This window comes from Astyanax mexicanus, chromosome 1 (assembly GCF_023375975.1).
Source record: "Astyanax mexicanus isolate ESR-SI-001 chromosome 1, AstMex3_surface, whole genome shotgun sequence".
Classification (NCBI taxonomy): Eukaryota; Metazoa; Chordata; class Actinopteri; order Characiformes; family Acestrorhamphidae; genus Astyanax; species Astyanax mexicanus.
This window is the reverse complement of record NC_064408.1, coordinates 99,093,814-99,108,669: the sequence shown is the minus strand read 5'-3', so window position 1 is coordinate 99,108,669 and position 14,856 is coordinate 99,093,814. Positions and strand designations below refer to the sequence as shown.

General features: G+C 38.5%; 1 protein-coding gene across 2 annotated transcripts in view; it reads right to left on the bottom strand.

Annotated features, from left to right (window-relative positions):
• The window catches only part of ctnnd2a (catenin (cadherin-associated protein), delta 2a), a 628,772-nt gene that overhangs the window by 87,008 nt on the left and 526,908 nt on the right, over nucleotides 1–14,856 (bottom strand). For both annotated transcript variants that reach the window (XM_007252283.4, XM_022681995.2), the window contains one exon: nucleotides 3,453–3,626. In XM_007252283.4, coding sequence (XP_007252345.3) covers nucleotides 3,453–3,626 — 174 coding nt within the window. The remainder of the gene's footprint in view (nucleotides 1–3,452; nucleotides 3,627–14,856) is intronic.

Below are 14,856 nucleotides of genomic sequence, written 5' to 3'. Positions count from 1 at the left end.
TGCTCGCTCTGGATAAGGGCATCTGCTAATGCAGATGTAAATTCAGATGTCTGCTAAATGCATTGGTTGGGGAAAAAGTCTCAGATGCAGTTTTACAAACACATTTACAATTCTTTTTTAAATATTTTTGCCTCAGAATAACAAACTAAAAATACTGATTATCATTTAATGGAGTGAAAAACTCATAACCTCTGATTTAAAGTGTTAATTAATGTCACAGAGAATGTTCACATTGGTAGCATAGCTTAGCTTAAGCTAAATAAGCATATATTAGCTTATCTTAAATTAGTGTATCTAAGCTTAGGCCAGTAGTAAATGACTGTTACTTCACAATTTTTTTTTTTTTTTGGAATTCCTCCTGGTTTACAGCCCTGTTTAATTTATGTAAATATAGAGACAACAGTGTTTGAGGGTCATGGCTTGTCACTTCCACATACACAATAAGAAAAAAGTACAGATTTGTATTTAAAAGAGTACAAAGCTTCTTGCTGGGGCTGTACCTTATATTGAGGTACAAAAAAGTTTATTTTTGTACCCATGTTTTTTGTGCCAGCAAAGATTATAAATATTATAAACATTATCATCAACTGAATATGGCTTAAAAACATGATGATCCAAAATGGTGTGGCTTAAAAATAAAAAATGTGCAATTAAAATAAATATTATTTATTAGTAAAGTGATGCAGAATACTGAATGTACTTTTTGGCTGGGTAAATGGTACAAATCTGTATTTTCTGCTGTGAGGAAGGACTTTGTACTTCAGAGTAACACATCTGACCATCTAAAGACCAATATTGTACCTTTGAGGGTACAATTATGAAAAGTGTACCTTTGAGTGCTTATAAAAGTACTTATATCATACCCCTGTTTTTTTAGAGTGTACTGAACTCATTATTAAACTCTATCAGTGTTAATAAATTCTGACTTTTTTTATATTCTGTATTGTTTATTAAGTCTGTATCGCCATATGACAGCATTACTCACCTATTTTTCATGCGCTTTGAAGCAGGTTCTAAACGATCTGCTGCACCTAAAGCGGCAAATCACGTACGCTGCGGTTAACTAAGCCTCTGCTGTCTATCAACGCAGCTAAAATTAAAAATCAATGCTGGTGTGTGTCACCAATGCCAACAGACTGGAGAGACAGACAGAAGAAGTGAAGGGAAGAAAGAGGGGGAGAGTGTGAGCAATCATTGTAGATTCTATTGGTTGGTACATCTAAGAAAAGCAAGTGATTCCTGGCCAGGAAAAATGTGATTTCACACTTCCTCCTCCAAGCCCGTGCCTAACAGATAGCGAACACACTCCATTTCTCCCTTGATAGCAGAAAACACGGGCCGTGTCTGCTTTGAGTGTGTAAAGTCAACTGAATGCCAAAAACAGCCATCAAAGAGCTATTTTAAGCCTGGCTACCTGCCTGTGATCAGTCTGCTGAAATCTGCAGACACGTATGAAGGATTAACTTGGATTGGGGCCTAAAGATAAGCCTTAAAGAAGGAAAGCTGACAATAGACTCAGGCTGCACACGCGGCCCTAATAGCACTGATGTGACAGATAAGAGCGGGCGTGCTGACAATAACACGTCCCACCAGCTACTCTTTCATCCCTTTAATTCACGCTTTTTATAGGAACACACAAGGAGTTTATTTGGAGGAGAAATGATGCTAAGTGAAGATGCACCACACACACATACAGCAACAGTCTCATTCAAAGTTTTTATTTTATTTCCTACATTGTAAATGAATACTGAAGTCATCCAGGCTATGAAGGAACACATAAAGGACTAGAATTCTAGTAACTTAAAAGTTGATGTTAACTTGCGATTTCTGAGGCTGGTATCTCTAATAATTGATAACCTTATTCTGTACAAATAAGGTAACCTTTCCTGGGTCTTCCTTTCCTGGGCCGGTCCTGATGAGAGCCAGTTTCATCATATTTTTTTGACTGCACTTATAGATACTTTTAAAGTTCTTAATGTTTTCTGATTGACTGGCCTTCATTTTTTACGTTTTTTCTTTTCTTTACTTATGGAGTAGATTTTGCCATAATATGCATTAGAACATTCCTCAAATATTCACTGGGTACCAACTCTACCTCTTCAGAACTTTACAACTGATGCTCTCAAACACATTAAGAATCAAGAAATTCAAGTATTTTGACTGGTACTCAACATGTATGAAAATATATGTCATCCACAAACACATGTGGGTCTTCTATCATTTATCTTCTTAAAAGTTTGGAAGCCAATTAATCAGTTAAGTTTTACTGGTGGCATGCCTGACGTATCATGTCCTATGACCTTTTTTAATCCTGTTGTTCTCCTTAATTTAACTTTGCCAATTACCCCACCAACTCAGCTGCACTCCCCCTATCACTAACAACAGCCCAATGCTAGGAGAGTGAAGACTAGCACATGCCTCCTCTGAAACATCTGATACTTCACCTAACAGATGCCTGTGCTGACCAACATCACCTAAAAAGTTAAGTGCTGCCACTATGAGTGGGACGTCACAGGTTCGAACCCCCGCTCATGCAGCTTTGCCATCAAGGTTCCGGCGCTCAGAGGGAGCAAAATTGGCCCTGCTCCCTCTGGGTGGGTAGATGGCGCTCTCTCCCCACATCACTCCTAGGGTGATGTCCGCAGCACAGGGCGTCTGTGAGCTGATGTATCAGAACCGAGTTGCTGCACTTTCCTTCAAGCGCGCTGTGATGCTGCTCGGCAATGCTGCATCAACAGCAGCTTGAAAAGAAGCGGTGGCTGACTTCACATGTATTAGAGGAGGCATGTGCTAGTCTTCACCCTCCTGGTGTGTTGGGGAATCACTAGTGATAGGAGGAGTCCTAGTGAGTGGGTTGGGTAATTGGCTGTGCTAAATTGGGGAGAAAATAGGACAATTTAGAAATAAAATTATAAAATAATTTTAAAAAAGTGATGTGGGGAGAGAGCAACATTTACTCTCTCGGAGAGAGTACAATGGATTCTGCTCTCTCAGACTCCGGCTGCTGATGGCAAGCAGCATGATCCGGGATTCAAACCAATGATCTTCTGATCATAATGCCCTACAACTTTTGACATGTCCCATGGAAGCTAAAGGATGCTGCACTGACTTGTGGGCATGTGTGTGATTGCTCACACTGACAATTCTATCCAGAAGCCATTCTAATCTGAGATTACATTTTCAAGCCAAACACTTTATGATTAATTTACTGTACATACTACTATAACATGACATATCGAAGTATACCCCTACTGCAATATGTAGCAAAAGAATTAAATGAAAATGGTCCCTATTGTTGTTATTGCTATGGTGGCTGTGCTAATTTGTTTCAATTGCATGAACATTTAACTGCATTGTGTACTGTTATAAATGTATGTATGAATGCACCACTTCCATCAAATCAAATGAATTGCTTTGACCAATAATGTAACAGTGCTTCAGGCTCTCATTACCTTCCAGCTCCCTGCAGCCAGGTTCTGCAGTGCCCCGGCTGCTCCCTCCAGCGTGTCCGGGTTAGAGCATTCAGACAGCAGGGTGAGGTAGGGCTTCACTATGGACGGGTGCCATAACATCTGGATCCCCTTGGGAGGCTCCGACGTGTCCGGAAGTGGGCCTACGCCATCCCACTGCAGGAAAACAGAGGCGGGCGGGTTACAGCAGTCAAGTGGAGGAGGCAGAACACAAGAGAGAAAGAAAGTGTGAGAAATAAAAAGAGAGGCAGAGAATAAAGAGACAAAAGGCAGCGCTCTCAGTACGAAAATGCTGCCATTGTTACGACTGAAACAAGCATGCTAGCCCAGGCGGGTTTAGAGTACAATGGCCTAATACTGAGTCTCTTTTAACGGCTGTCTGTCATTCACCGTGTACCAACTCGAGGAGGATGAGGAGAAAGAGGGAGATGAAGAGACACACACCAGGGAGCCCGCAGGATCCACACTGACTTTCTGACAGGGATTACAATCTCCACAGCACAGGCAATTCCAACAAATCCACATTTGTTCTCCATACAGCCTCCTGTAACTGTGTTGAGTAAGGCCGCTGCCCTACATTTACCAGTCTTAGGTTTGATTTCCTGTCTGGGCAAGAATGGCAAAGTACAATCATAATGGAACATTTGAAAAAAAAAAAAAACTGGTGTAAATGCCCTGTTTGTGTGGGTCATAAGAAGAAGTGAGTATGCTGCTTATAAAACCTTGTTGGTTAGCTAATGAGCTGAACAAGATCTCATGAGGGATCTGCCTTGGTCTGCTTATTTAGGAAATCTTTAGGAAAGCTTTTTTAGGAAAGACCCAATCCCATTTCAACACCTTGGCCCTTCCACTTAGCCCTACCCCTCTGTTTTTCATGTGCATGTACATGTCTAGCGGTAGGGAGCCCCATTTCTTTTATATTATGTTTTATTCAGGCTTTATTCTTATTTTATTTTTATTTCAAATTCCTTGTTGTTCTTTTACATGTTTTTAATTTTACTTCTCTTTGTTTTAATCATGTTTGAATCAATCATGCTTTTATCTTATTTTAGTTTTTATTTCCATTTTTACTGTTATTCTTTTACATTCTTCATTATTCTTTTTTTAATTTGACTTCTCTGTGTATTTTCTAATTTGTAAATCACTTTGAATGACCGTTGTGTATGAAAGGTGCTATATAAATAAACTTGCCTTGCCTTGCCTTGCCTTAGGCTGGAAAGAAAGGTCAGAGAGTTAGAGGTACATGGTCCATCAAACTGCGATTTTGTTAGAGACATACTCTAAAGAGAGGGCTCTGAGAAATCTCTGCTATGATGGCAGCACAAGCGACCAAAGAAAACCAACACATTTCAATATTTTCCTCGTTAAAAATACAATATCCACTTTATTACCATATTATAATATGTAGTTTCAATGTTTTACTGCCATTTTCTTCATAATAAAGAAATTGCTACTAGTTCTTTTTAGCAGCTAGCTAACTTGCCCAATAATATATTGCTGTACCACTTGGCCACTTTCTGAAGACCTAATGCCCTAAAGTTAGCTAGTTAACCAGCAGCTAGGTTGCTGAACCTTAGCACTCCAGTGCTACAAGCTACACAGCTCTAAAACATAATAAGAGACCACTTAAAAATGATGAGTTTCTTTGATTTTACCAAATTGAAAACCTCTGGAATATAATCAAGAGGAAGATGAATGATCACAAGCCATCAAACCAAGCTGAACTGCTTGAATTTTTGCACCATGAGTGGCATAAAGTTATCCAAAAGCAGTGTGTAAGACTGGTGGAGGAGAACATGCCAAGATGCATGGAAACTGTAATTAAAAACCAGGGTTATTCAACCGAATATTGATTTCTGAACTCTTTAAAACTTTATGAATATGAACTTGTTTTCTTTACATTATTTGAGATCTGAAAGCTCTGCATCTTTTTTTTTTTATTTCAGCCATTTCTCATTTTCTGCAAACAAATGCTCTAAATAGGAATATTTTTATTTGAACTTTAGGAGAAATGTTTTTCATAGTTTATAGAATAAAACAACAATGTTCATTTTACTCAAACATATACCTATAAATAGCAAAATCAGAGAAACTGATTCAGAAACTGAAGTGGTCTCTTAATTTTTTCCAGGATTGTACAAGTATTGGGTTCTTGAAGGGTTGTCTTAGTTCTTAGGGGGGATTTCACCCCGTCCTCTCACTCAAAAACAAGGGGTACAAATTAGAAATAGGATTGGGCCTAAGTGTTCATTAGTTCAATAGTTTCAAACAAAACATACACGAATGCATGAATCCACCAATCAGACACAGGGAAAAGTGATAAAGACAAGTTACATTATCAAGATCTCAACAGAACCGTTAAGTACCACTGAATTTGACAGGCTGACACACTTGTTGACCCCAGAATGTTCAGCAAGACTACAGATTATTATGGCCAGAAGCAGCAAAAGTTTGGGCATTCTGCAGGTCAGTGCACTATAACACCATCGCCCTCTCTGTCAAGTCTCACAGCTTGTAAATGCTTTCTCACACATTCCCTGCAAAAAGCTTGAGAGCGATTGAGAGAGCTTATAAGATTTTTGGCACATTTTGCATGCACTGCTATTTTGCGGTCTATCCACAGAATTTCAATGATGTTTAGGTTCACTGCACTGTAAACCCAGAAGTTGTTTGAACTCAAATGATTTAAGTCTGTTTTACATAAAATTAGAGATTTCTAAACAATACTCAACTATTTTGAGTTAGTTTAACATTTGTGGACACTTAAACTGAAATTGAGTTGAATCAACTTATAATAACTGAGTTTAGTCTGTTGCCATTAACAACTTCTTTTCCATTGGCTTCTGTCACAATCTATTTGCATACTGGGTGTGTCCAACAGTTTCTGACACTCATCATCTGTGTGTAGTGATTCACCCGGGGCTACCTTAGGTAAACTTATAGATCACATATTATGATTAAAAACTGGACCTCTTGGTGTTGTAGGTTGTAGAACAGCATCATTTACTGAGCTGCAGTAACTCTGTGTTCTCACTGTGCTCTCAGTACTTTTAATTATTTACTGTTTTCTTTCATCTACTTTTCTATGAGTATTTAAAAAAATAGTTGAATGAAACCAAAAAGAAGACTAAATACAAGTTCAGTAAAATATTATTTTAAATATGTATGTATATGTATTTGTTAAGTTCACTGTACTTAAAAATTATATTACATGAACTTAAAATGTATTAGGTAATCGGTTACAGCAAAAGTTTTGAGTTTAGTCGACTTATCGGGTTTTACAGTGTGAGGTGCTGTGAGGGCCATGGAAAAACCTTTACCTTGTGCCCACATTGTGATCAGTATGATTATGATCATTATGATGATCACCCATTTTTTTCAGTCTACCAGTAAAATGTTCCTAATGCCATTGCCTGAAACACAAGCCAAAGGCATAAACAATAAACCTTCATTCATAACTTTCCTAAGAAGCGTTACTTTTCCACAAAAATCGAGATTCACCAGATACAGTATCAAAGGAAAGAAAAAATAGCAAACACTACTCAGCTACATAGTGGAGATCTACATGGCAATTCATACAATCTTACACCTCTAATTCATATTTCATCCTGAGTGACACTACACTGAACATTAGAGAAGCTGTTGGTTAAGGTGGCATCCAACCAATACGGCTTGATCAGTTACTCTATAGTGAAAATATCCCTGATTGATACATGTCTACTTGGGTTCTATTATTCAGTAACTGTTTGGGACAGTCAGCACTTCATTATGTTAAATAACATGAAGCAAATAATGGATTCCAGCCAATTCATGCCCTGACTGCATAGCTTATTTAGGGAATGACAGTGTTGTCTTTGCTAATGTGAGAATGAAAACATGCACCATATTGGGTTTGTTTTGGGTGTAATGTGAAATAAACCAATCAACATGTCACTTGTCTTTCCCTTGTCTAGCCAGGGAAGCTCTGACTTTGGCAGATTGATATTTTAACTGCGCAGCACTTCAGCGTTTCTAAGCAGAGGAGACTACCCTGCATGTTCATGTTGTGAAGGTGTGCGAACCGGTCATTTACTGGAACAGTATTGTGTTTATTGTTGATGTAAATGTTGGATTTGTGACACAGACGTTGTCATTTAAAAAATGTTTTGCAGAGAATATATAAGCAAAAACCTAGTTATAATCCTACTAAACATTATAGGCTTTTAAATTTGGTTCTCAGATGACTAAGATGTCTACACAATGTGTTTTATCTCTAAAAAATATGGGTGTAAGTTTATGCTTATACTGAAGTATCACACAAATATTTCAATATTGATGCAATCCACGATAGACAACATTTAATCCAGCACTGTCTCTAACTATCCAAAAACTAAACCGCAAAGCTAACGGTCCAGACGAACCTCCCAATGGTAACTAATAACTGTACGTTTTGGCCGAGGTCTAGACAGGCGAGAGGATGGGGCTTGAAAAAAGAAAAAAGTCCTGGGCTCAGAGCCTGACCTACTTTTCTGCCAGAGCAACTCATGAAACACCTCAGCATCGTGAAAAAAAAAACAAAAAAAAACTCTCCCTCCATCTCTCCCGTCCATTATTAATGAGTGTGCGTTTGCTACCACCCCCATTCCCTGTTCCGAGGACCGGCTCTGTCGTTCAGTTGACTGCTGGAGGGAGGTGGAAGACCCAAGAGGCCGAGCTCTTTCTGTACATGTGGTGTGATGGAGAATAAACATAGAGAAAATGAGAGAGAGACAGTCTTTATGCTATAGCACTGCAGTTGTGCAGGAATGAAAGAAGTTAGCATTTAGCATTCCTTCAGCTGTAGTTGGTATTCAATCAATCAGACACCTGTACTGAAAAGCTAATGTGCGGCGCAGTAGGAAATCCATTTTTCATTAAATCTGATGGAAAGTGCACGGCTCCGGCCCGCACAGCCACACAAAGACTTGTTTTTACGAGGCGCATCTCTTGTAGGGAAAAAAATATGCTGTGCACTTTCCTAGTGCGACTATTATCTCCTCACTAGCAGTGTTTATGTCTCATATATTACACATCCAATATCTTGCTCATATTTTGATTATGATGTAGAATGGTATATTTCCCTGAGTCCACCGGCCGCTCATTTAGAAGTCGTCCTCTGGGGGAAAAATGCAGAGTTAGCGAAAGCTCAGCTAGTCTGAAATACTCCGAAACCCACTCAGTGGTCTGCGGGAAAAGCAGGAGAAGCAGGACGGGTTGGTCTGCAATTCTCTTGTACAGCGAATATTAAAAAAAAAAGTGCTTAGGTCAGGAAATCACTTTCTGTGGACATAGGGGCCCACACAGTTGCACAGTTGCAATAACATCCCAATTATGCAACTACATACTGTGCATGTGTAGCCCATAATGCACATCATTAAGGCCAAGTTCAGCCAAACTATTCGAAGATATCACAACTTAGCTAAGAACCTCAAAAACGTGGTTTGAATATAAAGCCAGGCATGCAGTACAGAAAGCCAGGAAAGACAGCAGTAGCAGTTGGCAGTAGTAACATTATGTGAAGTACACTAAATAAGGAAAAAAGAGTGTATGGTTGAAAGGAGGTTTGTTTAGCCCTGAAATCAATGCTAATTATCTGATCACTGAATGACATCTGCTGTCATGTTGCTATAATTATGGAACTGCTGACTAATTGGCATCTCGTGGTGCGTGTTAAAGAGGAAGACAGTGAGAACCGCTGACAAACACCAAAAGTGAGGAGAGGATAGTTGGACAGGCTAACACTTCCTTCCTGTGTGAAGTCATAAACAGATCACAGATATGAGGCTCATTTAAACGTGAAGGCAGCGCCTTGTTGTGCTAAAATCTGACTTTTTAAATACTTCATATACTTTAGCACCATTAGAGCTTGATTTAATGCTTTTTACTGATGCCAAATAAAAAAAAATGTCATGTTTAATTAAACAGATACCATTTTTACACAAAATCTTCAATAAAATGGGATGAAAAGGCTTGAGGTTCACACTACCATCACATTATTCTAAAGGTTTCTATTTATTAGGGATTTTCTTTTTATAAACTCTTACATAAAGATTTTGATGTACTCTCATCATGTTCAAGTCACATTTTTTGCAACTTAAGACAGTTATTATGTCCTACTCTCACCCAGCAGTCCCAATGCCTCGAGTTCTCTTTGCATTGCGTGTGTGGAAATGCTCTTACTCTCACTATTAAACATATTCCCAAATGTTTCACCAACGATTAGGTGATTGCATTTCCGACCACATTCCTTCCTCGAAGATGATGTTGACCCACTGTCCTTTCACTTAATAATAATGCATTGAACAGTTCTTAACAAAATTTCAGTAGTTTTAGCAATCTCCTGAGATGTTTTTTCAGCTATAATTTGACCCTTCTAACAGATTAGCAATTTTTCCATGACCACAGAACGTGTATTTCCACATGGTGGTTTAACAAATAAGAAGCTACTCACTGCATCGGTTAGGGTTAAATAAGGGTTGCCAGCTGATACATAATCACTCATGCCATAATTATCCAACTGGAGGCTCTTAACTATTTGCTTTGTATTAAACAACACATATAACAATTGTTTTAAAGTGTTTTAATTATAGTCTAAGTACTGTTTTATGAACTGTCTCTTCTTTGACAGGTTTTACACATGCTGAGATCCCCTCTCCTAGACTAACCGTAGACAGTGATGACTCCTGGAGACTTCACTCAGTAAGACACTCGTGTAAGAGTACCGGTGATGTACTAGTCACTCCTAGTGACTTCATCACACAGCTCTGTAATCAATTGATCATTTTCAGATATTTTTATTTCACATTATCTATCAGGGTGATCTACCAAATCCTGAGAAATGGCAAATTATCTGTAAAGCAGAGATGGCTGGTCTTGTAGAAGGTTATCTACAAAGAGTAGAACTTCTTACTCATGTTCCTTAAGGCCTCCTTCAACCAGAGATAAAATGATGTCAGGGAAGACAATCCGTGTTGCAATGCTTCTCTGCTTCTACAGTTTTTTTTTTCTTTTCACATTTTGACAAAATGCTCGACGCTGAGCTCTTACAAAAACAAACTTTTTTACAAAGACTAGGGAGGATAACCGCTAGCTACAGGAAGGCAATGTTAGCCCAAGGCCATAGCCAAACAACGGAGCAATGGTTACCATCAGGACTGTGCCACATAAACAAACTGCAGCAAAACAGCAGTTAAACTATAAAAGTCAGGAAAACACAGTTCAGATGAGTTATTTATGTGTGTGTGTATGTGTGTGTGTGTGTGTGTAAGAGAGCACGAGTTTATTCCCCAATGCTAAATCAAATGAGGATTAGAGTCTTGAGCTTGGTAGCAAACATCCTTGTTTACACACACTCCTCTCCCAGTCAATTAGCCACGCTAAACGCTAGCAGCGGTGACCTGGAGCTCGCCCGACACTCGCCAAGTAGCTAGTAGCAAGTAGAGTGCATTAGCCTTCCCTTGCCTGTAGGCCCTGGTGTCCTCTTTCAAAGTAGCTGGATTCTGCGGGCAGAGCAGAACGTCCAGCCAGAAAGACGAGGGCATCCTCGGACTAATGCGGACTAATGGGCCTTGACTACAAGCCTCAGAAATGCAGCCGTCTGACTTGGCCAACTTTAGCTGATTAGCTGTGGGTTGGGGGGTTGTAGGGGTTGGATTACTGGAAGACGAAAAGTGGGACAGATCAAGTGAATATGAGAGTGAATGCTTAAATACAGCCCACTAACTAATGCATGGGTCTGACGTACAAAGTGACGGAATATTCAGAGAGTCTGAACATACAAAGGTGGTAGAAATACGCATGCAATGTGTAATAAAGGACTCCTAGTTTAGTCCCCTCTGCAAAGCAGTTGCTCTGATGTATTATTTATATCAGTTTTTATGATTGTAACAGCATGAACCTCGGTGAACACGCTGGGTCGGTTTCCTGGACACGATTAAACCTAGTTGTAGACTATATTTTCCTTTTAATGGACATTTTCCATTTTAAAGGAGGATATGTAGTCCAAGACTAAGCTTTATCCCTTTCTGGGGAACTGCCCGTTCAAGGACAGCTATATAGCAACGTATGGACTGTACAAGTAAATTCTATATTACTTTTATTTAGAAGCTGTTTGTAGATATATGAAAGAAATTACAAAAGAAACTACAGCTTCCACATTGCATTGTTGTAACTACTCCAAATTCAAATATTGTATTATTGTATTCAGAGAACAAGCGGACAGTTTACTATAAAGCTAACTGTGCTATTTGAAGATGAGATTGAAGTAGCTTGCAAAAGGAAAAGGTTAAAATATACAGATTTGGTGGTGGAGGTAAGAGAGTGGCACAAGTAAGACTGGTGGAGATAGGCATTAAGGGATTTGTAGCAAACTTGGTCACGTCTGTGTTGGTGGAATTTGGGTTCAGAGGCTGTGTGCTGTGGATAGTCATGAGGGAACTGTCAGCAGTAGCTCAGAGATCTGGTCAGTGTTTGTAAATAAAAATAAAAAAAACGGTTAGATGGGGAAGGTAACAGTGTGTTTAGTGCGTGTGATGGTGGAATAGTGGTATCAAGGTTGTGGGCAGAATCTTGTAATGTTCTGTGTAGTGAGCTTGGAGGGAAGTGAGTCTGGAATGCCAGAATTCACTGATGAGCCTTCTGGGGGTGTTGTTGGCCTAATTCAGCAAAATACTGATGAAAGTAGGTGCCTACCTGATGACCCCTGAGAAGAGCTTGTTGCGTAGTGGATAATTAGTGTATTTGTGATGAGAGGGTTAGGTATTTCCCGTTTGGGTTAAATGTTGCTGATTGAATTATAAACGGACAAAGTAACCTAGTTGTAAGGTGTTGGATCTTCATGTTTGGGTTAAATGTTGCTGATTGGATGAGACCTTTGCACAGTAACTTAGCCTTTAGGTGGTGGAATTTACCAGCGTTGTGTTTTTAATAGTAAGTAAGTGTGAAGTAGAATATAAGGAAAGGGAAGTGTAAGCCCAGATTTTATGTGCAGGATCTATCCTCTTCCTAAATTATGTTTCACAAAAATACTCTTTGTAATATATGGGTAAAAGTTACTTAGCCAAAAACTATTTTACTTTAATAATCTTATTCTTTGCACGCTGATTTCGGTTTTCACTGCACAGATGGGTTAAACGCAGAGACCAAATTCAATCTGTGTCCAAATGGTTGTCCTTGTCTTTATCTTTGTATCTCCTCCACAACTGATGATGAAATAGAGAGGACATTTTCTTTGATTGGCAACCTTCCAAATATGAACCCTCTGTGGTCCATAAACTCATTCAATTCAGAGTTTCTTAATGTTTCTATTATTAATGATTTTTTGCAATCATACAGAGCAGTTAAGAAACTCATCTCTCGTCTTCTGCCTCTCGTCCTCTGCCTGTCTAATTGGTAGATTTGTGCATCTGTCAGTGTTTTGAGAGAAACAGACTGAATGAACACTGAAGAAATTATTAGGAACTCATGTAACTGTGGAATAACTTTAAATGCAGCCCTCTGATGAAATTTGCTTCTTTAACAAGACTAATGGAGGCACTGCGCCTGAAGTGAGAACACCATAATAGAAGATTTTTTTTAAATTTTTTTTTTAATTTTATGAAGTTAAGCAAAAGTTTCAAGGAGACAATTAAATAATTTATTAACTAATATGTTAAGTCCATTGATTAGCTGCCGATTATACATTACTCCATCCATCGTGTGAGCAAGCTATACAGATCCATCATACTGCAAGTGAAATTTTCAAGCTAAAATGTAAAAACAATGGAATTCTTGCATTTCATGGTAATGTTAAATCAAAGGTCATACAGTATATTATATATAGATTTTTAATTTGCTATTATTTTGCTCTTATTTTAACCTATAAGAGCTCAGATCCATTTTTAAATAGTGATACCAATGTCCAAATTGAAACAGATAAATTTAGTGAGCAGCTCTGATGTTTCATGTTTGCCTCTTACTGCAGGAACATGACTAGGTTAAAATAATAATGTAACATAAATGGCAACCATAATTTCCTACCTATTATTAATATTTTGAAGAAATCAGTTTAGAACTAGTTAAATGTGGTGTACAACTTTCATGTATTTATTTAATTTTTTTAATGGTTGGAACCAAGCTGTAGAAGCAAGAAATGCACTTTTAAAAGGCACTAGTTTTATCTTTAGAACTAACCCAGCTCTCCTTCATTCTGTAAACAAGGTGAAATGAACAAACACATATTTAAACACTGTCCTGTAGTGATGCTCTCAGGATGTTCAGTATACTTCACTATGGAACTTCATGAGTTAAAATGAAGGACAGAGTTAAAAAGAGCTGTATGGAGCTTCACTCAGCTTTTAAAGGGTCTGTGACACAAAATAACCACGAGTTCTTTTGGGTTCATTTAATGTAATATTGAAAAATGCTGCATGGAATTGAACAATACTCTCTCTGAGTGCAGGAGTGTGCAAACTTAAAATAATGTCTGTATTTCCAGCTAGAAAAATCTCTGTCCTCTCTCAAGTGTATGTGTGTATGTGTGGGTTGAGCCCGAGTGCTAGTTTTAGCCTGTTAGCTTGTTAGCTCGCTAGCCTGTTATTATTTAGGCGAGGTTGCGGCCGACGGTTCCAGCAATAAAGCTGGAATTTCTTTTACTAAAGAAAATGAACAAAAAATAATGCACAGTAAAATGGACACTTTAATCTGATTACTGGATTGGAAATAGTACTGGGTTAGACTACTCAGTACTGAAAAAATGATCAGATTAGAGTAAGGTGTGTAAACTGAGTGCAGGAGTGTGGAATGGACTCACGAATCAGCTGCTGGGGCCTATTTTATAGCCTTATTACTCCAGATGTAAGTCGTGTATAAATTTATAATATAATGCAATTGAAACGACAGACTCTACAGATTCAAGAAATGTTTGAATTAATTATCACAGTGCTGCTCACAAGGATGTTAAAAGAAACATCTAGAAAATAAAAAAACTAATTTGACGTCTCGGCACATTCATTTATTGATGGGTAATGCCGCCATTATTTGAAGATGATTTGTTTTCTACCATTCTCAGTCCACCCCAAGCCCCGCCCCTACACACTAATTCTCTAACTACTAACACGCATTTTTCAGGACAGGCTAAGATAGTGGAGACTTGCTAATATTGAAGGTCGATCTACTTTTCTATATAATTGAGGTTAATTCAGTTAGAATTAGTCCAACACATCTAACAGTTTCATCACATGTGCTACATTAGATCCACACAGGTCTGTGAGAAATGAATAAAGCTGTGCTATGCAGGGACTGACTGAAGCAACAGCAGGTTCAGCTCATCCCCCGCCCAAGTGATTCCAAAAAAAATGCTGTAATTTATCAAGTCGGGGTCGTGACAGAA